Source organism: Meriones unguiculatus, chromosome 15, assembly GCF_030254825.1.
Source record: "Meriones unguiculatus strain TT.TT164.6M chromosome 15, Bangor_MerUng_6.1, whole genome shotgun sequence".
NCBI classification, from domain to species: domain Eukaryota; kingdom Metazoa; phylum Chordata; class Mammalia; order Rodentia; family Muridae; genus Meriones; species Meriones unguiculatus.
In genome coordinates this window covers 68,509,238-68,536,994 of record NC_083362.1, presented here as the reverse complement: position 1 = coordinate 68,536,994, position 27,757 = coordinate 68,509,238, and the positions used below count along the sequence as shown (strand labels likewise).

At 44.0% G+C, this 27,757-nt stretch overlaps 1 protein-coding gene across 1 annotated transcript in view; it reads left to right on the top strand.

Annotated features, from left to right (window-relative positions):
* Col4a4 (collagen type IV alpha 4 chain) overlaps positions 1-27,688 on the top strand; it is a 115,412-nt gene extending 87,724 nt beyond the window's left edge. The window contains exons 38-48 of the mRNA XM_021635103.2: positions 2,981-3,052; positions 4,427-4,555; positions 4,648-4,761; positions 6,344-6,499; positions 8,829-8,936; positions 9,998-10,006; positions 13,287-13,412; positions 18,336-18,452; positions 19,372-19,560; positions 22,084-22,370; positions 22,719-27,688. Of these exons, the coding sequence (XP_021490778.1) occupies positions 2,981-3,052; positions 4,427-4,555; positions 4,648-4,761; positions 6,344-6,499; positions 8,829-8,936; positions 9,998-10,006; positions 13,287-13,412; positions 18,336-18,452; positions 19,372-19,560; positions 22,084-22,370; positions 22,719-22,982 (1,571 nt within the window). The 3' untranslated portion in view covers positions 22,983-27,688. The remainder of the gene's footprint in view (positions 1-2,980; positions 3,053-4,426; positions 4,556-4,647; positions 4,762-6,343; positions 6,500-8,828; positions 8,937-9,997; positions 10,007-13,286; positions 13,413-18,335; positions 18,453-19,371; positions 19,561-22,083; positions 22,371-22,718) is intronic.
* The last annotated feature ends 69 nt before the right edge of the window (positions 27,689-27,757 follow it).

Below are 27,757 nucleotides of genomic sequence, written 5' to 3'. Positions count from 1 at the left end.
CCCCCTTTTCTGTAACTGCATTATTCTCCTGTCTCCCACCCCAGCACATATCAACCTAGATGTCATTGCTTCTTTGTCCTGTCAGGTCAGGGATTATATCTTTCTTGCTTCCCATTGTCTCTTCAGTACTTGTCATGAGATACACTCTTGGGAGATGGAGCTGTGTGCATTAGAAAGCCATATTTATCCTTTCAGTGGGTACTCCTATATTTGCTAGCTTAAATCTCGTTTTGGAATCTTTTCCTGAGAAGAGTTCTCAAGGGTTTTCAACCTTTGTTTATAGTTGTGAAGATTTCTCTTCCCCATCAACATTAGCGTCAGGGCGGCCAGGTGCCTCCTTTTGCTTGGGACTGTCATAGGATGTGGAATTTCCAGTGGTAAAAATTCCAGTCAAACAGTAGCACACTGGCCACCCTATTAACACGTAAACCTTACCAGTGTCCTGGGAGTATAGAGTAGCATTTTTTTTTCCTGACTTTAGAACAAAAATACAACCTGTCAGCAAGAGCGGGATGTCTAACACAGAGGAGGGCACAGTGTGCTGGGGCAGAGGTTAGACTCACTGACTGAAGGAAGAGCAAGCAGACTGGCCCCTGAGTGCAGCCGGGTGCAGCCTTGAATGGTGGTTGTTAAACAGAAGGACGACCAGAGAGGTGAATAAAAATTCCTCATTACCCAGGAATGTGCTTTGTTAGCCTAATTGCCCTTCATCTGCTCTGTATATATTTTATGCATGAACAACTTTCTGATTTAGAGATGGGACTGATAAAAGCTTTCAGTAAAAGGGGAAAATTATGCTTAAAACCCTGCCCAGATGTAGCTGCATTCAATTTAGAGAGATAACATTGGGTCACACAAGGGTCGGCCAGTTCAACAATGGCAAGGGGCTGGGCTGTGGCAGCCCAGGATCTGGATGTGTTGATGTGACAATGGAGAGCTGGCAGAGGCTAGGACAGCCCTCCTTTAGCCAAGTCCCCAAGCCATCAATCTTGGTGGCTAACACTCGAGATCAAAAGACATAGAAATAGCAAAATGGTCTCAAAATTTTATTATCATTTTAGATAGATTGCAATAAATATCCAGATTTGGCAGATGAGGAAGGTCGTTGTGTTCTTTTGGTGCAAACTTAAAATACTGGCTCATAAAATAGGAAAGAGGATTGGAAAATAAAGTAAGCCAGGAGGACTATGAAAAGTGGTTAGAAAATAAGAGATTTAGGGAAGATAAGGACACATGCCCTTCCCCCCCTTTTCAGTGCAAAAAAATATGGCTCATTTGAATCGATCTAAATTTGAGATCCTAAAAGGAGAACAACAGTTGTCTATTTCAAGTGCTGATGATAAATAGGATGGAGCCAATAACTCTGCCATTCTCCAACAATGAGTCTCAGAACAAAGGATAATTAGCCCTCAGCTTGTTTACCCATAGGTAGTAGATGACTCGACTTCTCTGAATTATAGCTGTTGTACAAATGGATTAGAGAAAAATGTGTAATTTGAGCAGAAACTGCAGTGTGTTCTTTCACTTTCTCCCCAACTCTTCAACCCTCTCTCTCCTTTCTTCACATTTTGTAATTCACTCATTGAGTCGACAAGTATGTTCAATACTCATGAGGTGCAGGGAATATGTTCAGTGTGGGGAGAGAAAGACTGACTAGTCTTAGCCTGGTTTGGGGCACTGATTTACCCTTGATTCAGGAAGGCAGAGGCCCAAAGACATGATTGTTGTTTCATGGCTTGTTTCATCCAGGGAGCCCTAGTCAGGCTCCTGTTGGGTACTTCAGGGACCACTTTCCATGTGTTTGATCACATAAGATGACCGTGTTGTTGTCACAAACAGATTGAATGCTAGTCTGAGTGAGTAGGGGGCTGTGTGGAGGAGAGCTTACCTCTGGGTGAAAAAGAACAAGCCTGGATAAAGTCCAGTGATGAACTCGGAAAGTCATTGGGTTTGGCCAAAGGCTGAGAAACGCGAGCATCCTAGAATCACACAGTGGGACAACAAGACACAGTGGGACCACATGTGCCTGGGCTCTGTACCCAAGAGGGACTGGGTGATACTTGTTATCCACCTATTTTTTCCTCTCTGTCCCCTCACTTCTGCCCTCCTCAACTGAGTACTGTCCTGCTAGAAAACTCTCACTTGAAAAATCCATCATCTTCTGATGGAAAACCTCAAGGAGCAATTCCCACTGGACGCATTTGGTGGCAACGTAAGTAAAGCCAGGCTGGGAGCTTCCTGTTTAGAGAACTCTAGAATGCCTTTTGGTTAGTCCAATCCCATGTGTACCAACATCGGTGGAAGCGTAAGGTCTGGCTTCAGAGGCTGGGTTTGACTTCAGAGGTCACCGCAAAGTCTGTTCATTTTGCTGTCAGAAGGTAGTGGGACTCTTCTGAAAGAACTAGCTGCAAATTAATAGCTACCGCTGAGCTTGACCCACAGGTCTGTTTTCCAGTGTGGAACAGTGCTTAATGCAAAACAAGGGGAACAGGTAATCCCAACACACCGCAGCAGGAATAGTCCTGTTGTTTCGCTTTGTTACCATGGCTACATCTGGAAGGCATTGGGACCAGCACACCCTGCTGGAAAGGGGAAACTCAAACTGGGAAGCAGCAGGTTTGGATTTCCTGTCCTCCAATCTCCATCTCTGTCTACAAAGATTTAGCATCATCAAAATCAAAGGTCACTTCCTGCGCCCAAATATGGCAATTGTAGACAATCTCCCATCATGAGATAGTCACAGATCAAGCCAAAGAAATATATTTGTTACATCTTCTTGTCAGAAAATCTTCACCAAATGAATGTGCTGAAAAACTCTCAGGCTGGATTCCTAACCCCTATGATGACCTCCAGACAGTGATATCTGTCAACTTTCCTTCCTTTGACTCACCCTCCCCTGGGATAGGCATGTGACTGCAGCCAGACTAGGAATGGACAGCTGGTCTCTCCTTTGGGACACAGAGTCTGTGTTGTGTTTCAGGGCCCCCCGGGTCTCCTGGTCTGAATGGGTTACATGGTCTGAAAGGTGAGAAAGGAGCAAAAGGTGCCTCAGGTAAGACGGATCAAACTTTGATCAATGGACCCAGAGATGAAATTGAACCTTTCCCCAGTATTTTTCATGTCACAAGAATTGGGGGGGGGGAGTGAATCCAAAAGAATAGCATAGGATAGACAGTGTTGGAACTATTTCCAGTTCTGTGGATGGCTTATATAAAAGGGATATTTAAGAAAACTTGATGCAAAGGAGTGGCAGTTAATATTGCTTAGGTCTATCTGAGTCCTTGCTAAAATGGGACCTGATTGCAAGATGCTGCGAAAAACAAATAGTCTTGTTATTTTTTTAAAATGTATATCGCCTTGTTTTAAGTATGCCTATGGCTAGCACAACCAAGATCATTGAATTAGTAGTGCTGGCATTCTTTTACTGTGACTGTTGAGAAAAATTACTTGAATAACTTCCTGTTAGTTTTTTTTTTTAAGTTTTATTTTTAAACCTTTCAGTGTCTACATGGGGATATGTGCGTGTGAGCACGGGTGCTGGAAAAGGCTAGAGGTGTTGGCTCTCTCTGTTGCTGGCGTGATAGGCAGTTATTAATGAGTGGTAGTACATGGGTGCTACGGATCAAACTTGGGTCTTCTGGAAGAGTGGCAAGTGTTCTTCACTGCTGCACACAACCTGCTGTTATTTTTGAGATCACAGACAGGATAATCTTCAAACACCCAGTTTTAGCTTGTTCCATTTAAAAATCTCTATTGTATTATTCTCTCATTACAAAAGACCTGCAATCAGACATGGTAGTTGAACCCAACTTGTGAATTTGAATAATGGTTAGAAAAGAGATTTTACAGCTAAGTGTTACTCTGTAGTTGGTGAGAGCTGGAACCTTGATGAATTTTATGGATTTTTTTTTATGCTCTTAGAAAAAAAAAAAGAGTAAGTTAGAGTAACTTAGGTCACTTAAAATTTGTTTGGTAGCTCTTTCAATTGATCTGGTTAAGTATGGAAGTGACTCTTAGAGGAAATCAAAGATAGCCTCTCCCTTATCAATGGGAAGCTCTACCATACAGTAGTTCATAGGGCAGACCAGTCTCCACTCAGATTTCTAGGCAGTTTGTTCACAGTTATATAGTCATAGCCTTTATTTTTGCCTTTTGAAACAGTCCCTAAAATAATGGTTCTTAAAATGTGGGACATAATTTCTCCCCTCTCCCCCCAAAAACCAAACCTGTGGTTGGTCATTGCAATGGGTCATAAGAAAGAAATGGAGACTTAACGGATTGAACATCATTGAAGCTGGAGTTTGGTCTCTGCAGAACCATTCACTTTCTCTGCCACACTCTTGCTGGGGGCTGGGTTCTTTTTAGGCGCTGTGCCAGGTACAAACAAGGAGAAGACTGCGATACTGATGCTGTTTTTCTCATTAAGGTTTGTTTGAAATGGGTCCACGTGGGCCAATGGGAATGCCTGGGCTAAAAGGAGAGAGAGGTGACCCTGGGAGCCCAGGGATTTCTCCCCCGGGCTTTCCTGGAGAAAAGGGCCTCCCAGGACCTCCAGGTAAGAAGCAGCATACTTTGATATTTCCTCAAGAGCTAGTTTGATACGTTTTAGATATGATGGGGCTAACACGGGAACCTGTGCTTCCACAGGGAGACCAGGACCAGCTGGCCCCGCAGGGGCCCCAGGAAGAGCTGCTAAGGGTGGCATTCCTTATCCAGGTCCACCTGGAGACTTGGGACTTCCTGGCCCTGATGGCCCAAGAGGTATGATGGCATCATGGCTGAGGATGGCCAAGAAAGTAGTCTCTTCCTTAGAAGCTACAAGCTAGATGTGTCTGTAGCATTTCACAGAGAAGTGCCAAAGCTGCTCTACCAACTTAGAAGCTGGATGAGTAAGATGCACCCGGACAGGCAGTATAGTTAGCAGTATTTCCTAGGACCAGGAACAGAAAACAGCTCCCCTGCCCTTCTTTATCAACTTCATCAGGCTCCTGCTGTCCAGGTACAGAGGTGGAACAAGCATTTCTGATCACTAGATTGAAACTGCCTGTCCTAAGTGCTCACTAGGAAAGAGTTGTGTACTCCTTGTTTTTTTAGCACCCGTCAGCTGGCCCAGAGGGACAGGACCCATGCCTATCATGTACCTAGAAAGTCTGCACATGGGCTGTCAGTAGCACCTGCTGCCTCTCATTGCCTCACAAGGATGGACTCTGGCAGGGCAAGATTCTGGAAGTTATTAACAGCTAAAAGAAGTGGTGGGGGACTAGGCTGGTCGAGGGGTCAGGTGAAGAGCTTGGTTTAGTGATGGATTCTTCCTTACTGCTAGCCACATACACACTGGCTCATAAACCTCATAAGGAGACAGAGACCTGCCTTCTTAGATGTTTTTTAGAACTTTAGTAAGGGTGGGATTGTAGAGAGAAAATGAAAGCAATAAAAAACTGTGCTAGGAAGCACAGAAGTTAAGTGGAAGAAGAGTTAGGGTCAGCTCACTCCTACGTATAGATATTTTTTCAACGTAAGATTATAAGTTTGAAGGCACATTCATTTCTCATCAACTATATTTTCTTAAAATTTCATCCACCCATCTACCCATCTACCTACCCATTCATCCATCTAACCTTCAACCCACATCCCCGTCCATTCATTCAACCATACATTTATCCACCCACCTATTCATCTATCTATCCATTCACCACTCACTCATCCACCCAGACATACACTCATCCATCCACCCACTCATTCATCCACCCCCCCATTCATACACCCACCCATTCATCCATTCATACACCACCCACTTAGCCATCCACTCATTCATCCATCTACTCATCTATCAATCCATCCATCCATCCATCTACCCACCCACCCATCCATCCATCCATTTACTCACTCACCCAGCCATACATTCATCCATCCACACACCCACCCAGCTAACCATCCAATTAACCACTCAATCACATGCTTTTCCCCACCCCTCACTCATGCATCCATCCATCCATCCATCCATCCATCCATCCATCCACCCACCCATCCATCCTGTTAAAATAATGAAACGGTTGAAGATACAAACCATTAGCTAGTATTTTCTTCCAAATGGTTCAGAAGGGAAAGGGGTCTAGTATAAGTCTATTTAGTTTAATAGTTATTAACCTAACTTTTCTGAGCTTGGACCCTGTAGCCCACAGTTTGTATTTCACTTCTGATACTGTTGATTTCTTTGTGCTTCTGATTCTCTACATACATTGTTTGCAAATCATGATATTTCTTTCCCTGAGAAACCCTCAAACCACCACTATTCACCTTTGTCTTTGACTGAAAGAATGTTTTTGCCTCCTCCCTGCGTCAGGAGTACCTGGGCCTCCAGGTCCCCCTGGGAATGTCGACCTTCTGAAAGGGGATCCAGGTGACTGTGGTTTGCCAGGACCACCTGGCTCCCCAGGCCCACCAGGCCCTCCAGGCTGTCAGGGTGCCCCAGGATGTGACGGAAAAGATGGACAGAAAGGTATGAATGCTGGTATTCTTTCTGTCGTGTGTGTAGAATTTTTTTCCTTATCTTATTCTAAGAGTCTGGGATAAAGTGATGCCATTCCTATTCCTTGTGGAAACAATGAGGCCATTTCTAAAATGCCCTGGCTTCCTCTAAAAAAGTCCTCGAGTTTGAATAAAAATCAAAAGAAAGACACTGGAAAGGCTGGTGTTGGTAGAATGCCCTCAGTTTTGATGCCCAGCGTCTCATAGACTGGATGGTGGTGTTCTCTCCTTATTTTAGCACTTGAGAGGTAGAAGCAGGAAGATCTGAAGTTTGTTTTTTTTTTTTTAAAGATTTATTTATTTATTATTTATACAATGTTCTACCTGCAGGCTAGAAGAGAGATCATATCTCACTGTAGATGGTTGTGAGCCACCATGTGGTTGCTGGGGATTGAACTCAGGACCTTTGGAAGAACAGCCAGTATTCTTAACCTCTGAGCCATCTCTCCAGTCCCAGATCTGGAGTTTGTAATACTTTTCTGCTATATAGTGAGTTTGAGGCGAGCCTAGGGTACATGAGACCTGTCTTAAATAAATAACTATGCTAGGAAAGGAAAAGCATGTACCCCCTGGGCCAGAACCAAGCAAGATAAATATAGGGACCCTTGTATGTATGATTTAAAAATGAAGAAGCCACATTTAAGAAGTGAAACTAGGCAGGCATGGTAGCTCATGTGTATAATCCCAACCTATGGAAGGCTGACACATAAGAATTTCTGTGTCCAAGACAAGCTTGGGCTGGCTGAATAGTGCATTTCAGGACAGCCTGAGCTATAGAACAGGACCAGGTCTCAAAATGCCCATCTTCCCATAAGATTTTTTTTTTTGAAAGAAGCAAGCAGAATTAACTCTTGTACTTTATCCAATAAAATGTGTTAAAATATTATTGTTTTAAATATATAATCAGCGTAAAATTACCAAGGAGCTATTGCTGTGCCTCCCGCGAGTACGCCACTCCCCCTGCCTGCCACTGGAACTCAGTGGGTATCACTCTTATTCCAGCCCAGACCAGTATGGACTGATCACATTTCGTGTGCTCACTAGACATACTTAGCTTGGAAAGTGGCTTCCTGGAGCATTCCCGGGACATTTTTGTTGAAAAGAGACTAACGAGTATTTGTTTTCAACTTCCTTATTTTCTAAGAAAGAGGTCTGGGTTCCAAAATCCCACCTCTGACATTTCCAGAAAAAGACCCAGTAATTAGCACCTTGCCTGAGTTCTGAATTGAGTGTGAAACACGGCAAAAGATTAAGGCAGAGGGGAAACCAAAATTATCCCAAGGCTGTGACAGCCAAGGTGCAAAGGCTATCTGTGGGGTTGTGTGGTGCACATCTATGCAACAGCGTGCAGCAGCCTCTTTATCAGCTATGAAATATTTTATAAAATCTATAAAGCCCACGGTGATGCTGTAACTTACATGTACAGAATCAGACGGACGTGCCACCAGACATGCCATGAAGCTGACGTGTCTGCAGCATGCATCGTCACCTGGACATCAGCTTTAGAGCTGGGGAAATAGCATGCCAACTTAGTCACAGTGACCTAGCCAAGGGCAGGGACATTAGAATAGTGGTATGTGAGGCTGATGGTTCAGTGCCTGCAAAAGTGCTTGCTGTACAAGCATGATGAACTCAGTTGAATCCCTGGAAATAGAGAAGTGACTTCACCAAAGTGTTCTATGACCTCCATACCTGCCCCCATCTCCCTCTCTCTCTCTAACACACACATAATTGTGTATGTTTTTAAATTAAATATTAGTGAAGCCACTGTCTATGCTTCCTGCCTCACTCCCATTCTAGGAAGCACACCAGCCAGTTCATGCTTTTCTGTTACAAGGATAGGGAGTCCTATAATCTACAGCTGTGTACTGGGCATCTACTGGAGGCTGGAGGGTACTCAAATTCGAATAGCATCTACATGGACCAACAAGGAGAGGATGCTGTGGGTGGGCCTGACCCTAAGATGTAGAAGAAGATGGTGGTGGGACCTCCAGCCATGCAAACAACTTACTTCAGGCACCTCTCCTTCCTTTCCACACAGTTATAATGCTTTGATGTCCTCAGCGAATATTCAGAATACAGGACTTTGCATATTTTTTGTATACTTTCAGCTCGATATGCCTTCTCATTGGCCCTGGGGCTTTTTTATAGAGGCAGTTCTCAGGTTTCCAGGCAAAGCTCCTCCCTCCCATTGGCTCCGCCCTGTTCTTTTTTGGAGCAGAACTTAAAGCTACTCTACTCAACCAGTTCTAGACAATGTGATGCCACTTTCTATGCCTTCATCCTTATCTTTCCTTTAGGACCAATGGGATTCCCAGGGCCTCCAGGGCCGCCTGGTTTTCCTGGGGAACCTGGAGAAAAGGGATTACCTGGCCCTAAAGGCAGAAAAGGGCCAACAGGCCCTCCAGGTAAGCTCCTGGTGGCCATGTCCATATATATCCATCCATGTCCACCCATAAGCCATGTCTATACAGCCTCCCTCTAAACAGTTACTATGAGGATCACTATTTAGAAGCCATTGTGGCATACTTATGAGTTAAGCACTTCTGACCTAAGGAGTGTTTTGTTTCAGACTGCCTCATCAAATCTCACATATGATAAACTATCCATACAAACGTGCTGAAGAATTAAGAGCTGGCCTCACATCCTCACATATATTATTTATATAAATATCTGTGTGTTTTTCACCCATGAGACAGAGGAGGATTTGACTACTGTTAAGATTGTTGGCTTACTTCTTGTCCCCCAATTTCCATAGATGTCTTGTCTATTTTCTGAAAAGCACATTTGTTCCTGCTGGATGAGAGACTATTTGATGTAATTATGTAGTCAATATATTTGTTTAACCATAAGGATGAATTGGGAAGAGAAAGGGCAAACAGACATATGTGTGTAAGGTTACAGGAAGTAATGTCTTTAAAGATCCCCAAACAGTATCATAGACACTTAGTGATAATTCACATTGTTTTGCAATGTTTATGGCACTGTAATCTAAGGTAGAAATATTGCACACTACTTCATCGAGGGTCATGGTACAACAAGACAGAAGGTTGATATTTGGATTCTTCTTGCTTTCTTTCTGTGCATATAACCTATAAAACATGACAAATTAATACAGAATTTTCAGAAGCCTCCAAGAGTCACAATTCCTGTACACACTCATTCGGGACAATTCACGATAGAAAATCGACTAGAATTGTCCATTTCCCGAGAGAACTTCATTTCAAGTCCTTGTAAAGATGAAAACTCCATTAGTACAAAATCATAGCTGCTCCCATCAATCACAGCGACACCAACTCTTTATGTAAATACAGCGTTGTCACTCTGCTTGTCACTGATGCTCCCTCAAATTATTATTTATGTTCTCAGCCACCGGTTTCACTTTTGTCCTCACTCACAAATTTAAATTTTCTTTCCACCACGTGAAAAATGTCGCCTGGTTTTGCATTTCGGCAATGGATCTCCTCAGGCTGCAGAGGTAAGAGTTATATGGAATGGATAATTTCCCCTGACTCTATTTGCTGGCCATTTCTGCATTTGCCCTGCCCACTGTGTTTGTGAGTTAAAACTGCTGCATTTTTTTTTTCTTTTTTGTAAGTGGAGTTTCTGGAGTCATAAAAGGTTTTAATGCGTTGGCTTTTTCATTGCAGTGATAGTAACCTCATATTAGTATCCTGGTGATGACCCTCATTACAGGTTTGCAAAGTGAGATAGGCATTCAGCTTACAGAAATTCAGGTCAGGCTGTCTGTGTAAATGCTCTCACTGTTGGATGCCACAGGGCATGAAAGTGTAGCTCATTTTATGATTCCGACAACCTGAACATATATAACATACCCACAGTGGGTAGCACCAACATTAATTACTAAAAGATGGAGCTTGTACCTTGTGAGAGGCATATGTCCATTTTCAAGAACAAATTTATTCGTATGCTAAAAATATAATGTTCACATAATACTCTGTCATGCAAAAGGAATGTGTGATTTTGTATCTGGCATTTAAAAAAAAAGAATTTAAAAAATGTTCCCAAAAGGGGAAAAAACAGACATGTGTGTTGGTTCATGTATGTAACCCCAGCATTGGGAAGCTACGTCAAGAGCATTTGCCATGTCTTCTAGGCTAGCCTGGGCTGTAGACTGAGATCTTTTCTCAAAAATCCACCAAAACGGGGCTGCAGAGAGGGCTCGGGAGCTAAAAGCACAGGCTGCCGTTCTAGAAGACTAGGGTTCGAATCCCAACACCTACACAGCATCTCACAATTTTCTGTAACTCCAGTTCCAGGGGATATGATGCCCTTTCTGGCCTCCACAGGCACCAGACATGCACACAATTCACATACATACATGCAACCAAGCACCCATACACATAAAATTAAAAGAAAATCATAAACCCACCCCAGAAAACAAAAAAGAGGAGAAACAAGGAAATTGTGAAGATGTGCATTTTTTTTTCTTTCCAGGTATTTGTTATTGCTCTACAGAAAATTACCCCCATACATTATTTCTAGGGATTTTATAAGAACCCATTTATCCCTTTTTCTTTCAGCTTCTACGTTATTAAAAGGTAAAGGAAACAGAACAAAAATATTAAAAAATCATATTATTTTAAATACTCATAATTTAAAACTAAAGTTGGATGTTGAATGGGTTTTCGTTTCTGCCTTCTGTGTGTGATAAGCTGGAATTCATTTAAAGATAATATCACAGTCCTCACCTAGAGTCCAGCTAAGACAGGAGAGGAGTCTCACCTCTATAAGATGAGCACTTGGTAGACGGAGGCAGGAAGGTTGTTTGATGGAAATTGTCATGGGCTCTACAGTTTAGTGAGATGCTACCTTAAAGAAAAACAAAACAAACAAACCAGCCGAGCTCTCCCAACTTGCCCTCTTCTTGGAAAGGTCCAGCTTATCCTGGGAAAACAGGAACATTCCTGTGCATTTCTCAGTAGCCTTGGGGCAAAGTCAAGTTTTATACTCAGCTGGATAGATTGTGAAAAGTTCTCTGGATCCGTGTTGCTTATAGTTTCTTGCCATGTTTTATGAAAGGCTAAATTCCAAGCAGCTTACAGACCTCAGGTCCACTCTGTAAAGGCAGAGGAAGTATTGTGTGGGTTGAGCCGACACTCTGTAGTGAAGGCCCCAGCTTCGCAGATTTTCTTGCTCCTTCATTATTGGTGTCTAACACTATTATACACGTTTGCTTGAACCTTGAGAAAACTGTAACTAAAAAAACAGTGTGTTCCTAAGCATTTATTTTCTTAGAAGTTATCATACATAGTATGAATCCTTTGGCTGTGGCTGTAGCTGTAGCTCAATGGTAGAGTATATGAGTATTCATGGGTCCCACATCACAGGGGCAGGCATGCGTGCGTGTATGTGCGCACACACACACATGCATGCACACAGTCACACACACGCAGACACACCGGGTGGGGCGACAGAGAGAGCGAGATGGAGAAATATAGAGACAGAGGGAGACACAGAAGCAGGACAACTTGATGATATGCTGGTAAGGAAGGTATATTTGGAATCAGAGCCTCCTGGATTGTCATGTGGACCCTGCAGTGTCTGGAGTGTGTAACAATAAATACACAACTTGTCCCTGGGTTTTTTTTACCTGCGATAGTCTGGAAACACAGCGCCCGGCATGGTTGTCCGGAGTGTGGAGTGATAAAGCGCTTCGCACAGTTCCTGGTACACACACGACCTTCAAAATCTCTCCGCTGCTCTCTGAACTGCCCCGTGGTATTTTGGGTTTCTGTGGAATGTTTCAGAGTGAGGGACTGAGGCTTTGGGAGGCAGAGCATCTTGCTGCCTTAAATACAAGCAGTATTTTAAGAGCTGTCAGACCCCCAGTGCAGTGGTCCTCACGGTCAGATTGCCTGGTCAACACTGTTCATCTTGCTTGAGAACGCTCTAGAAGTGCACATGTTAGATCCCGCTTCAGACGTCTCGATTCAGAAACTGCTTTCAAGCCAACTGGCTGACAGCTCTAAAAGTCAGGACCCAGCTCTGCGGGGGCGCTTCTCAGCTCTGGCTGACTCTGGAATCCCCTGAAGAATTAAACTCACACCAGGCCTCGGGTTCCACCTTACAACACCCCAGGGATCCCATGCGCAAAACCCTTGAAACTCATTTGTAGCTGGATTTATCAAGCCCAAAGTTGAGGGCACAGCTGAGACTACCAAGCGCTGCAGCACTCCTTGGGGCCGGGGGCGCAGCTAACAGGTTATCTTTGTGGTCCGTGTAGATCATCCCAACATTCACTCAAGATCAAAAAGTCACTGTAGGAGGGCCTCTGGTCATCCTGAGCTCTGTCGGGGTGACTGATACTGGGCAAAGCCACCTGGCTCCAGCATCCTGATTTAGGAACATACCAAACTGAGCTTGAGGGACCCCCAGTTCCTCTTTTCAGTGACACCTATGACTAGCTTACTAGTGAAAAATGGCACAAAGGTTGGAAATCCCTTGAAAGTCATCAAAGTATTGTTCCATCGGCCAAGAGGCAGTAATCGCCATTTCTGCTTTCACTGTCAGCCCATCTCTCATCCCTATCAGTTGCTCTCTTAATCCATAAAGTCTTACTTGAAGATTTGGGTGTGTCCCTGCAGGGAGCAAGGCCAGTTCCTACCATTGTGGAGATCACACTGGACTGTTGAAGACTCTTGTTAAGCTTTTAGCACTGTCTCAGGAATCCGTCATATAGCAGAGGCTGCAGAAAGAGCTGTGAACCCATTATACACCCTTAATTCTAACCACAGGTGAACCTGGGCCACCTTCAGATATGGACGCTTGTCCTCGAATCCCGGGACTTCCTGGAGTGCCAGGCCCAAGAGGACTGGAAGGAGCTATGGGGGACCCTGGCCAGAGAGGACCCCCTGGACCAGGTATGAACTTCTCTGAGTTCATTGTCAAAATGAGAATCTAGGTGTTTTATAATGTTGCTCTTCAAGAGGAATCTAAATAACTAGAGAGCAATTCTGTGAAAACTCCCTTCTTTCCCTTCCTTCCTTCTTTCCTTCCCTCTTTCTTTCTTTCTTTCTTTCTTTCTTTCTTTCTTTCTTTCTTTCTTTCTTTCTTTCTTTCTTTCTTCCTTCCTTCCTTCCTTCCTTCCTTCCTTCCTTCCTTCCTTTTATGTGTGTGTATCAACACAAAGAGAACTGGATTCTAGATCCACACATCTTTTCTATTCTTGTGTTGAACTCCTACTGAAATCTTTTATATTTGGCAGCATTTGGAAGGTGTGTTTAGAAACCCCATAGCCTGTCAGAATAGATGCCCTATTCTCATAACTGTTAGCTTGGTTGTGAACAACAACAACAAAAATAAAAATTAAAAAAAGCAACCAATCAAACAAACAAAAATGATTAAATTGGGAACCAGTGGAGCAGAAACAGCTCGTGAGAAGAGAAAAGGAAAGGAGCCACATGGAAGATGGAGAAGGAAACAAGGGGGAGCATTTCTAAATTCTGGCAATGGCTTCGTTTTTCCTGGAATTGCCCTGATGAGAAGTGGTCAGTCATTGTCAGGCTGGAAGGACCGCTGTTAGCACACAAACCAAACTGTCCTGGCAAAACAATTAAAAAAAAAAACAAACATACATTCTCCACATAGTTTATTTTCTCCTTGCCCATCCTGCCAGCATTGGGTGATTTGGCTGAGCTAAATCTGGAAAGCACAGATCTATCTCTTCAGACCAGTTGCGGTGCCTTTGAGTTCAGCATCTGTGTACAGGGTGTCAGAGGGAGGCTTGGGGCCCGCCTCTCTCCTTCTTCTTCCACTGCCGGGCTGTGACAGGGTTCTTTTCAGCGCAGTGCCAAAGGATGTGGAAGTCGACTGGAATTTTGTATCCCTTCTTTTCCTACCACCCTAGAGACCGGAGAAACCCAGAACCCCGGGAGTGGGGTTCTTACTGCTCACTGTTGGATCCCCACAGGGTCATGGGTCATGGGGTGGGGGGAAGTGCCTGGTAAATGCTTGATGGAGGAACACACGACATCCCGAGTGCCTCTGCCTCCCAAGTGCTGGAATCAAAGGCGTGCACCGCCACCACCCTGGCTTGGTAAAGTACATTCTGCAGAGGCATGAGGAGCTCAGTTGAAACCCCCAGAATGAATGTAAAAGAGTTGCATGCAGCCAATGTGCCTGCAACCCCAGGGCTGAGAAGGCCAACACAGTGGGAGCCCTGGGACTTGCTAGGCAGCTCATCTAGGTAAGTCAGCACGCTTCAGGTTCCATGAGAGACCCTGGCTCAAAACAAAAACAAAGTGGGGGAGGGGAGACTGGAAGGAAGGTGATTGTCAAGGAAGTCGCTTGACTCCAATTTCTTGTCTCTGCACAAACATGCACAACCACACACGTGTGCATGTGAACACACGCTAACACACGCTAACCAAGACAACAGGAATAAAAACAACAACAAACTTACTACAGGAGTTTAAGCAAAGGAAAGCAAAGGAAAACAAAGCAAAAACAAAAAACAAGCTAAGTAGACACAGCTTTAAAAGGCACAGTTGGCTATCTGACCATTCTTATGTCTGCACGTGTTTAAAGAGTCCAGCCTACCACACTGTTTTGCAAACTGCTGTTCTTAACATGCCATTAGTTCTGTGTCATTACATATTTTCCGACAACATTGTCTGTGGCGGCTGCAGAATATTGCATTATTTGATTGTGCCATAATTCATTTAACCACCGCTTTCATGAATTATTTATCGATTGTTTTGGTGGCAGCACTCTGCAAGAAATGAATGAACACAACAAGGCCCTTGGAGCAGCAGCAAAGGGAAAGTGAAGGTACTGACAATAGGCTGTGATGTCCGGAAGGTTAGCAGAGGTAACTGAATTTTCCTGGGGAGAGGAGAGACAGATAGAGATGTGGAGACAGCTGAAGCCTGGGATTTCAAGCCCTTTGGAAGTTCCAAATTCCTCCCTTTACCCATCATTCCAGGAGACCTTTTTTAAAACACATATTCCTGGCCCCAGACTATACTTCCTGGTTTGTCAAGTGTGGATTAGGCTCTGTGAGATTTTTTTTTTTTTTTTTTTTTTTTTTTTAGCATTCTGGGTGCTTGCTGATGTTCTGGGACCACCTTAAAAATGCATTTAAGGTGGTCTCACTTTTTCACTCTGATAAGCATCTCCTAAGGCATGTCTGTCTGGGTGATGACCATTCCATACTTAAGCATCTCTGATTACATCAGAGGAAGCGAGGAAGCGAGATGGCTCGGAAGGGACACTCTGAAACTTTGTACACTGCTCTGGCTCTCCTGTACACAGAGGCTGGCTCCAAGACAAGTTAACTGTCATTGCTGGGCCGAGAGCAAAATCGATAGAATGAACAGTGAGTCTGTTTGCTATTGTTATCGCAGGTATTGTTTTCTTAATGTAAAGTTCTTGAGTACTCTCTCTGGTGTTAAAGGTTGGCAGAAAGAGGCTGGAGAGATGACTCAGTGCTTAAGAGTACTTGCTGCTGGGAAGCAGAGGGAGGCGGATCTCTGAGTTCCAGGCCAGCCTTGTCTGTAGAGCAAGTTCCAGGGCAGGAAGGGCTATACAGAGAACCCTGTCTCAGAACAAACAAACAAACAGTCATGAGGACTAGAGTTCATATCCTAGCACCAGTATTGGGCAGCTCACAAACACCCATGACTCCACCTTTGAGAGGTCCATGCACTCTTCTGGCTCTGTGAAGACCTGAATATATATATGTATGTGTGTGCATACACACACACACACACACACACACACATACATGCATTCTCACAGACCTCGTGTGTGCACACACATGCAAGTACACCCATGCAAGGGTGTACACACACAGATGGAAGGAGACCTTAAATAAAATTAGTTTCTAGGAAAAAAAAAGAATAGGCAGAAAAGTTGCAGAAAAGTTGCAAAAAGGAGGAGCAGAAACAGAATAGACAGAAACGCAGGGTTTTCAAAATATACCACCAAGTTCATTGCCAGAATGAGTTGTGAACTTCAAGGTCTAAAGTTGTAGTTACCAAAACGTGGTCCCTAATACTAGCTGCATTAGCACCATGTGGAAAATTGCCAGAAATGTAGATTCTTAGGACCTGGGCCAGCCCATGGGGGCAGATGCTGATTCCAGCCAAATCTGAAAGCTGCCATTTTGGACTCTTCTGGGTTTCTGTTCTCAACAGCAGCAGGGCCTGTGTGGCTGTGAATTGTTCTGGCATGATGGCAGAGGAAGCCTGGTGCCCAGGGCACTCTAGGCTAGTCAGTTATTGAAGCAAGAGTATGAACCCCAGCCAGGGCCTAAACTAGGGCAGCAGAGGGAACTGCAGAGGAAAGGGATGTAGTGCCGAGCATGGAAGGAAGTGATGTCTGCCATCCCGGTGTTGCTAGCTTGCAGAGCCCGGACCCTGCACCCTTCTTCAGGATAGAGGTGGTGTTTGACAAGACAGGATCTGGATAGCGTCTTTGGTCAGTTTACTTATTTTCTAGGTTCATCCCTGTCGTCGGCAAAGTTTCTTCTCCCTGCATCCCCTCATTTCTTGGTTCTGGAGGGCAAGTCTAAGATTAAGGCAGCCACAGGATTGGCTTTTGAGGTTCTTTTCTCTCTTCCTTAAAGACCCCACCCAGATTGGGTTTCCCCAACATAAGACCTCAATTTGCCTTGATCATATCTTTAAAGACATTGTTGCCAAAAAAATCAGCATTCTAAGCCACTGGGAGTTAGGAATTCAATATGACTTAGGAAGAAGGGTCGTACACACCAGCCCATAATAGTATTCAAGGCAGGGGCTTAACAAGAGTCCAGAAACGTGGAGAGGGCTAATGATTCAGCTAACAGCATAAATGGCAGCACATGACGGGCATGGGAGCTGCCATGACCCCATAGAAACTGCAGTTAAGGAACTGGAAAGAAGAAGAAAGATGTCAAGCACTTAAAATACCCTGCAAGACGAGTGTGACTGTGCCAAGATCCACAAGTGTATATCTGAAGTTTGTCAAGAGCTGGGGCAGGGCCTGATGGAGACCACCTCTACCCATTCTCTCTGGCTAGTTCATGTGTGCTCTCCATTCCTGCTGAAGTTTCTCTCTCCCTCCTGGAGTAAGTGCAGACTGGGGCATTATGGCTGCAGACTGGGGCATTTATGGCTGCTGCGAAGACTCAGTTAATAATTCGCAGGAAGAGGTTAGCTTGAAAACAGCATGTCGTAAACACTTGATAAGAAGCCATTCTGGGAAACCAAATCCCAAACTGGGCATGGTATGGTACATGCCTTTAATCCAAGCACTCAGGGGCTAGAGATAGGCAGATCTCTGAGTTTGAGGCTAGCCTGGACTACAGAAGAAGTTCTGGGACAGCCAGGGATACAGTGAAACCCTGTCTCAAAAACAAACAAACAAACAAACCAAACCACAACAAAAATGAATCTTATTAAATTTGACCCACTTCTCCATCCAGATTTTTTAAAACATCACCATGAAAGAATACTTGATCATAAAAGCATTACATGTTCAATGTATTCTAAAAGGAAGCAAACAGACAAAAAACAGTAATGAAGAAATTGGAATAACCTCCCTTTCAACACCTTCCTGGTCTAGGGCTACCGATAGGACAAAATCCTTTACTAGACTGTGACGTAACTTAGGTCAACTTGCTCCACCTCTAAGGACCTCCATTTCCCCAGTTTCTTGGGGGAGGTCATAAGCCAATGTCATGCACTTGGGTAGACCAAATGAGTAGAATCAATGTCACCAAAGCGGGAGAGAGGTCAGAGGCAGCTCATGGGATGCACATGCTGTGGTTTTCACCACTATCATCATGCACTTTCCTGCAGGGTGCAAAGGAGAGCCTGGGCTGGATGGCAGGCGGGGTCAGGATGGCATCCCTGGACCCCCCGGTCCCCCAGGACGCAAAGGTGACGCTGGAGAGGCCGGCAGTCCCGGAGCAACAGGTAGAGTTTCCCTCTCTTCCCTTTCCGCTAGCACTGCAGTCTTTGCTCTTCGCAGCTTCTGATGTGGATGAACAAATAGACTTGCCTTGGATATCAGCTCTGCAAGTATCGGGAGGGATTTTCATGTTTTCTGTTTTATGCTAACCAATCCCAATCATCCAGGAGGTGTTTTTGTTTTGTTTTTTGTTTTTCTTTTTAGTCTTTAGTAACTGTGAGGGGGGGGGGGCAGCAGCACTTTCTAAGACACCCCTCCTCTACCCATAGGTGAAAGCCTTGGGCTTCTTTGAGCCTCTCTGAAGAGCGTATTTGCACATAACCTGTGTACTTTGTGTGTGTACACATGTTCAAGTGTGTGTACATGCATGTGTGTGGTGGCTAGAGTTCTTCCTCAGCTGCTGTCACCTAGTTTTTGATCCTAGCTTTCTTGCTGACTCGGGAGCTTACCAACTGGCGAGGCTACCTCACCAAGGAGCTCCAAGAATCCTCTTGTCACCATTCCTGTAACACTGGGTTACAGATGTAGCAGTCTTTAATGCCGTTCCTGGGGATCCAGCTCTCTTATGTTACCTAAAGTGACATCAGCACTGTGGGTCATTGCTATGATGCATCACTTAGGGAAAACTAACAAGGAACAGAGCCTGCATGTTTAATTCAGAAGCAATTACAAAAATATTTTCAGTTCTCCGTTGAGTGGCCAGCCCTTGCCAGAAGCTCAATGGCTTTTCTGGAGGAGTTGTGTTTTTGTGTACTACAGACAGACTGGAGGTAGGGGAGGAATTCTCTAAAAGAAGGCTGTGTCCTACTCCCCTCTGTTTCCTGATGCTGAGCATGAAGCTTAAACAGAGATGCTTGAAAATGATTATTAAGTGGATTGCCCTAACTCGTGGGCTTTTGCTGTTGTTTTTCTTTTGTTCTGCAGGCCCTCCTGGTCCTCCTGGTGATCCTGGGCCCAAGGGGTTTGGCCTTGGATACCTCAGTGGCTTCCTCCTTGTTCTCCACAGTCAGACAGATCAAGAACCGATCTGCCCTGTGGGCATGCCCCGGCTTTGGACAGGGTACAGCCTGTTATACATGGAAGGACAGGAGAAGGCACACAATCAAGATCTTGGTATGGTGTTGTTATCATGACAGAAAATCCAAATTATTAGATTTTACCAATAAAGACTCAGAAGCCAGATGCTGGGTGAAGACCTGCTAGCTCAGAGAGGCAGAAAGAACACCCAGCTGACCTTCCTACTCAGCTCACTTCCCAGAAGGAAAAAGCCCTTCCTATTCAGCTCACATCCCAGAAGGAAAAAGATCCTTCTCCACACTGTCTTAAATATCCTTCAGCTCAATGTCCCTTCTTTCTACTTCCTGTGCATCTCTCTATCCATCCTCTGGACTTCCTCTCACTCTCTATGGTTTTTTCCATCTTCACTTCCTGTCAATCTGGTTGCTGGCTCCACCTCTTGATCTAGGGTTAACTTTGTTTAATCCTGTTTACAGAAAGCTCTTGGATTAAAGGTGTGTGCTAGGGCTTAGCCACACCAGAAGTACTTGTTTACAGTAAACAGAAAGCTCTAGGGTCGAAGACTGAGCTATACCACAATTAGAAACTGGTTTTTGCAGTTCACAATGGGATCCAATATCGTGCAACAGTGTGGACACACCAAGCATATGCTGCCATGTTCTATACAGGGGTCATGCATGTTGTAAAAATCTAAATCTATTACCCTTACAGATTCATCACTTCTTTGCCACTAATCTTCCCTGGCATGTCTTTCTCTCTCTCCCTCCCTCCCTCCCTCCCTCCCTCCCTCCCTCCCTCCCTCCCTCCCTTCCTTCCTTCCTCTCTCTCTTCCCCTTTTTGGTTTTTCGAGACTGGGTTTCTCTGTGCAGCCTTGGCTGTCCTGTATTCACTTTGTAGACCAGGCTGGCCTCAAACTCACAGAGATCTGCCTGCCTCTTCCTCCTGGAGTGCTGGCATTACAGGTGTGTGCCACCATGCCCAGCATTACTACTTTTTTTTAATTAAATTTTTATTTTTTACATTAATTACAGCTTATTTACTTTGTATCCCAGCTGTAGCCTCCTCCCTCATTTCCTCCCAATCCCACCTTCCCTCATGACTACTTTTTTAAAAAAGCTCCGAATGCTAATTCCCATGATCCTGTTAGATGCCACAGAGGCTCATTCTCATGATTGGTTATTGTATGTCTACTTATTACAGTTTTGTTGTTGTGTGTGTGTGTGTGTGTGTGTGTGTGTGTGTGTGCATACCTGCACAAGTGTATTTTGTTTTGTTTTGTGTTTTGAGATGTGGTTATACTATGTACCCCTGGCTGACCTGGAATTGTGTAGACCATGCTGGCCTCAAACTCAGAGAAATCTGTCTCTCCTTAAAGAGAGCTGAAACTAAAGGCATGGGCCACCACAGGCATGCACCTTGATTGTCTTGATTTTCTTGTTTGTTTGTTTACAGTACCCTTCTGCAATAGGATAAATGTAACTTTGATATAGAATGCAACTTTTTGCTATTAAATATAGATTATGTAATTGGGCATGCTGAGATCCCATGTTTTATGTATGGATTGGCTGAAGGCAGAACTTACTCGGTATATACTATAGCAATGGCCAGCACTAATTCTCAATTACTTTGTTTTGTTTGATGATCAGAAGACTTTACACATCAGTGCTCTGTGTTCTTGCCCATCTTGCGATAACAGATTTGTAAGCTGCAAGACCCAATGTCAAGGCATATGATAACAGTGGCAGGGATGGCAGGTGCAGGAAGTGTGTCAATAGGAGTAGTGACAGCTAAGTTAGTCTGACTGCCTTCACCAGGCTGGTGCCTGGCTAGTAAAAGGATTACACAGTGGCAGGCCTACAAGTGGTAGCTGTTTAGGTGCCCACCTTTATTTTCATCTTGGTACTGCCATGTCACTTCCTTCCTCAGATGCCTAGGTTATTTCAAGATAGGGGAAAGAAGAAGGAATGGTTATCTTGAACCTGCTTTTTCTCCTTTCTTTTCTAACATCATGTTTTCTCTTGCCCTGGTCAAGTTGAAGCACCTATCTTAAAGTTCTGTAGATCCCCCTATGCAAATTCCAAGCCACTTAATAAGATTACCAAAGCCCACATCCTGTGGTCTGAGTTATCTCCAGTTAGCCAGAGATGACGTTATGCAGGTGCATTTTTCCTGGCTCCACTGAGCTCTGAGGTGACATTCTGTGCCTCTGGTTCTCCCCATCTCAGCGTCTTCATCTCTTTTGAATGGTTACCACCATCTCCAAGCCTGGTTAAATCTTTTTGTGTTAGGTATCACGGCTTAAAATAAAGTTGTTCTGGGCAACCCTCACCTCTCCTCCACAGAGCTTCTCCTTCTCATCTGTTACCACCTTGCTCACATGTATTGAAAAGTCAGATGTTTCTGTGCTCAGCTCTAGCCCGTGGTGGGTTGTTGGGCTCCAGAGAGAGGGATGAATGGATGGAAGCTCTTCCACAGATCAGGGAGGTGGCCAAAGTGGCAGTGGTCTCTGGCACGGCTCTCCATAGGTCATAGTAGGTGTCTGTAAACGGCCACATGTGGAAATCACTGGCTGCTTGTTCGCAACAGGCTGCTCATACATTGTGTCTTCTTCCCACCCAGGCTTGCCGGGGTCCTGTCTTCCTATGTTTAGTACTCTGCCCTTTGCCTACTGCAACATCCACCAAGTGTGCCACTATGCCCAGAGAAATGACAGGTCATACTGGCTGTCCAGTGCAGCGCCTCTTCCCATGATGCCACTCTCAGAGGAGGAGATCCGTCCTTACATCAGCCGCTGTGCTGTGTGTGAGGCCCCGGCACAGGTGGTGGCTGTCCATAGTCAGGACCAATCCATCCCACCATGCCCACCGATGTGGAGGAGCCTCTGGATCGGGTACTCATTTCTGATGGTGAGTCTCCTGCCCTTGAACCTTATTCCTGGCTAGATCATAGTTCCGTGTACTGTGTAGAAACCAGTGGACACGGGGGTCGACCAAGCCACTGCAGACAGTAGACTGCTGAGATAGAGTGCCATCATCAATTATTCTTTCGGTAAGTCTGGAAGATGGATTTATTTCAGCTATCAGTGAAACTGGCCCCATTTTGCATGCATATCCAACACACCTCCTACTGTTTTTTATGGAATGACTTAAGGAAGAATTTTAAATAGACCTCGACGAGGGCTTGTCACTGATTCTGTCCGGGTGGTCTGGAGTGGCTGAGCCCTCATTTTTCTTTTTCCTTTTTCCTCTGGGTAGCACACTGGAGCTGGGGACCAAGGAGGAGGACAGGCACTCATGTCACCTGGCAGCTGCCTGGAGGACTTCAGAGCTGCGCCATTCCTCGAATGCCAGGGCCGGCAGGGAACCTGTCACTTTTTTGCAAACAAGTACAGCTTCTGGCTGACCACGGTGAACCCGGACCTGCAGTTTTCCTCTGGTCCATCACCGGACACCTTAAAAGAAGTTGAGGCCCAGCGCCAGAGAATCAGCAGGTGCCAGGTCTGTGTGAAGTACAGCTAGAGAATTCACAACATGCCAGCCGGAATCAAGAGAGACATCCCATGGAGAAAAAGCTCCCCTGGCTGCTCCAGCAAATTCAGTGGTGCTCTCTCCAGACTCCTTCAGCCACGTCTTCTGTCTTATTCCCAGCATCCTCCTTTCGCTCTCCACAGGTGAAGCAAAGGAAGCACACGTGGATTTGTTTGGTTCCGACCAATCCAGGTGAAACCCACACATTCTCCTTTTATTGAAATGATGGAGGAACAGGCTTTATTTGAACACGTGTTAATTCCCAGAAAAGCAAGTGAATGAATGACAAAGACCAGATTATAAACGACTGAAAACTTCATTCATTTGTTGATAGCATCTCAAACAACTGAAGTCAATTATTCTGTAATCCATTGGGCTCCCGGCTAGATTTTACAGGACAAAAATATAAATAGGCCAACAAATGAAACTACAAAGTAGAGATTGTCAATGTTTCAAAATGATTTTCTCTATAATCTATTTTTTAAACCATGCACTTTAAATAATTGTGAGATCATGGCCCAAAGAGGTTTTTAAAAAGGAGGAAGAAAAGAAAAACAACCTCTCTACACTGCCAGCATTAGCAGTTCATTTCAAAGCAGAATGAGTCATTATGCCAGGAAGGCCTGCAGTCCCCATATTCCAGAGCCCTGACATTAGCATAAACACTTCACAGATGAATATAAAACATTATGTTCTCTCCTGCATTTTACAGAGAATGGAAATGCCTACTTTGGCAACCCTTTTGAAAAGTAGCAATTATAGAAAAAATATATTCAATAAGGGATTAGGAGCCTAAAAGCTATTAATGAATATTAAGGTAGTGATTCACAAAAATTGACTCCCCATCCCAGGGAACTTGCAAACAGACCACTTTTCCCCAGTCGGGGGGCCAGCATGTCCTCCTGCTAATGGGACTGAAGCGACATGGGGCTTACAAAGCCACTTGCTCTCCTCCCCAGGAGAACCTGCGAGGCTCCTCCTCCACATGGATAATGGCAACTCACTCCGGAAGTGACAGGGCTATCATTATGCACTTGGGAGAAAAATGAAGGGCTGACTTAATTAAAGTTAGGTAAGAAGATTCATTTATGTCACGGTCACCCCACCAGGAAGGCATGGGGCTTTCTTGAACAGAAACAAAGACGCTCTCCAATCTGAATTTTGTGTTCCAATGATTTTTTTTTTTTTTAAACGGGAACATCTGTCTCACCAATTTTCAAACATTCTTTACATTGTATTAGCATCATGGCAAGACAGCTGTTTGACGCTGGTACTTAACAGATCCTGTACATGGATAGGATCCATGTCAATTGGCAGTGACTTTTCTGCATATCAAAAGGTCTGCTGGTCACCAAGGCAGGGATCCCTACAAATCACAGATTGAAAGGTTTGATAGAAAAGATTTCTTTCTTCTGAAACTCACCTTCCTCAGCTAACGCAAGAAAAGCTCCCCCCTCCCTCCCAAGAGAGACGCGCATGCCAGAGCTCACTTTTCAGGGCACTTGCGAATAATTGAAAGAAAAACTCAATTAGAATTTTATTTCTGGACTAGAGAGGAGGCTCAGTGGTTAAGAGCACTTACTGAGAATCTGAATTCAGTTCCCGGGACCCAGGACAGGTGGCTCATAGTCACCAGTTACTCCAGTTCCTTTTTCTGGCTCCCACAGTCTGTCTTGTACACATGCAAATACCCATACACAAACGCATACTCATATACATAATTAAAAACAAAAGCAAATAAAAATATTTCTAAGGTGTACTTTCCTTGCTATCCTTTGGTCAGTGATGAACTCCTTTATGGAGAATGCATTCAGCTTCTTAGTTCATTCCTTTCTCTTTCTTTCTTTCTTTCTTTCTTTCTCTCTTTCTTTCCCTTCCTTCCTTCCTTCCTTCCTTCCTTCCTTCCTTCCTTCCTTCCTTTCTCTCTCTTTCTCTCTTTCTTTCTTTCTTTCTTTCTTTCTTTCTTTCTTTCTTTCTTTCTTTCTTTCTTTCTTTTCTTTTAATGTCCATTTTATTTTATCATGTTTTTAGACAGCCGCCCAGTCTGTAGCTTAACTTGGCCTGAAACCCACTACATAACCAGGCTGAACATCTCTACTTTAACATGAAATATTTTCTTCATGTAGCAGCAGAATATTTTCCAATACTGACCTATTTGATTTTAAGTTCATGTTATGCATGTTAAATATTTCTGAGTGTATGCAATTGGAGCCCGTTTCTCCTTTATTTGCATTAGCCTTATGTTTCCAGAACCTTTATCTATCACCCCAAACCAGACCTCTTGAAAGCTCATTATGATCTTGGCCTGAGAATGTATCCCAGGAAGAGGTGGGGGCACAGGTGAACTGTTAGAGAGCACACGTGGCTTGTTACTTAACAACCTTAAAGCCTTCAACTTTGCTGTTAGACTAGTAGCATGCTTCATAAGTCAGTTATGACAGGCTGATTTAGAAGGGCAGTTCAGCTACCTGAGATAGTAGGCATGAAGTTCCAACTATAGATTCTGTGGTCTTCCTCTGAATTGGTAATATATTCTGAAATGGTCCAGAAGGGCAAAGCAATAGGAAAAAGCATTCTTGGGACGGAAGAGCATGTTATTTTAGAGTTGTTATATCTCTTTCCACCTGGCTATATATCATGTTTTTGGAACAGCCTTGCTCAGTGGGGACCATGAACAAAGCTTTGCAGTTATCCTAGCCCATTACTGTGATGGTCTTAGCTAAGCCTCATTTTCAAGGTCTCCACCCTTGACCGACTAGAATGTGCCAAGTTCTCTAATGGGAACGTTTCCTTCTGGGTTCTCATTCTTGGTAAGTGGGACCTACCAGTCCGGTAGGTGATCTGTTCTCCAGACTGAACCTGGTTTCACTTTTTGTGTGTGTGTGGGTTGCCACCTCCTCTCCATGCTTCTTTCATCTCACACAGGGATGTCTCCAGTTTGGAATCCCAGCCATCCTCTAAATTCTATCTAGATTAGATTAGTTATCTTTTGGCTTAAACTCCTCAATGACCACACTGCCTGTGAAATCCAAATGACCTCACATGGGGTAAGAGGTCCACTGTGAACGATGAGGCTTACTGTCTGAGAAGTCCTCTTGTCAGCTTGGGCTGCACACAGCTCTGCAAACACTTACATAGCTCCATGGCTTTGGCTCATCTTTCTACTCTTGATGTCCTCTGTTGGGTCCAGTGGTTTGGTAGACACGTTTCTCCTAGAATAATGGGTTAGTGGTAGGTACATGAGCTTCCTAACGAGACTTGGGGAGCTATCTGTTCTCTATTCTCAAATGTCTCAGGATACTTCTCTCATTCTCTGGCTAAAAATTGAAGCCCTTGTGGGGCAGGGTCCATGCATTGCTAGTCTTTGGGTGTCCAGTGTTAGCACATGAATGAGCCTATCTGTTATCGACTCAATTCTTTAATTTGGTGATAATTTGCTATGCCTTGGTAGTCTTTAATGTGCAGCTCTGCATGTAAGAGCTCCTTGGTAAAAGGGTGACCAGCATAAGCCTGTCTTGCTTCAGAATATCAGAAAGTTAAATACATCCACACATCCACAATCTAATACAATTAGCACCACAATGCCAATAGGCAAGCGTTGACCCTTCCTCAATCCACAGTTAGTTACTTCTCTATGAACTGAAATTTTAGAAATGACTTGGCAGAAAGAAGAGCCTTCACTGAAAGGACATGATGACTCATGCTGCGGTCTGTATTCCCTCAAGACTGAAGGGCTTTTTGGCACCATTTTGCCTCTACATAGTCCTTGTACATTTTGAGCCCTTAGAAAAAGTCAGCAGAATGGCTTATGAGCATTGAACTTCATCAGAGTTTCTTTCACAAGTCCTGCAGTTTATCACCTAACAGACCACCCTCCTCTGTGATCAGTGTTCCTATTAGCCCTCTGGAGGGGTTTACTTGCTATGGTGTCAAGAATAGTGGGAAAATGAGGACTTCTGACTTGGTTGAATGCAGATTTCAATCCATCTGTGTCGCTTCTCAGCTCTGTTGCCAAGGGTGAGTTCTGCTAAATTTCCCTTGTTTATATGGCAGGACAATGCACTCATATTGAAACTTAAAGGTCGGATTATCACCTATCTAGTTCATAGCAGTAACCATGCACCAATTATGGACACATCTATTTAAAATAAGATATTGTAATATGAAAATTATTCCTTGGTTTTTTTTTTCCCACACAACAAAATTACATGTTGATTCTCACAGGGCATATAAATTACTGATTAGAATTATTTATAACTAGCCAGTTCTTAACATCTTTTTTATTTCAACTCACAAAGTTATTGTACCACAAAAAATACCCCGATTGCCTGCAGAGACATTATGAGTAAGGTCTACAGGGAACAAACAGTCGACATTAAAAAAAAAAAAATCAGCTTTCTGCAATTGTCTCTGTTATTATCTGCAAGGAACTCTGCATAATGCATTTTAAACCAGGATGTCTGGCTGCCACATCCACATGAAATGCTTGAATTTTATGGTCCTTAAATATTTAATGATTCGTTGGAAAAAATGTGAAATATGTCCATTAAATTGCATCCCTTTCTCTAACCCATGGTTTTAAACGATTTTGGTCACGCACCTTTCGCAAGATGCCTGATCTACTATTGACACGTAAATATTTCTGTGTTGTCACAGTGTGGTTTATTACAAATAAAATTCTGTGATGACTTCCAAAAGCACTGTTGTTGATGAAATTATTTGCTTTTAAGCCAAAGTTGGTTTCCTTTTAAGTGTATATGTGTCCT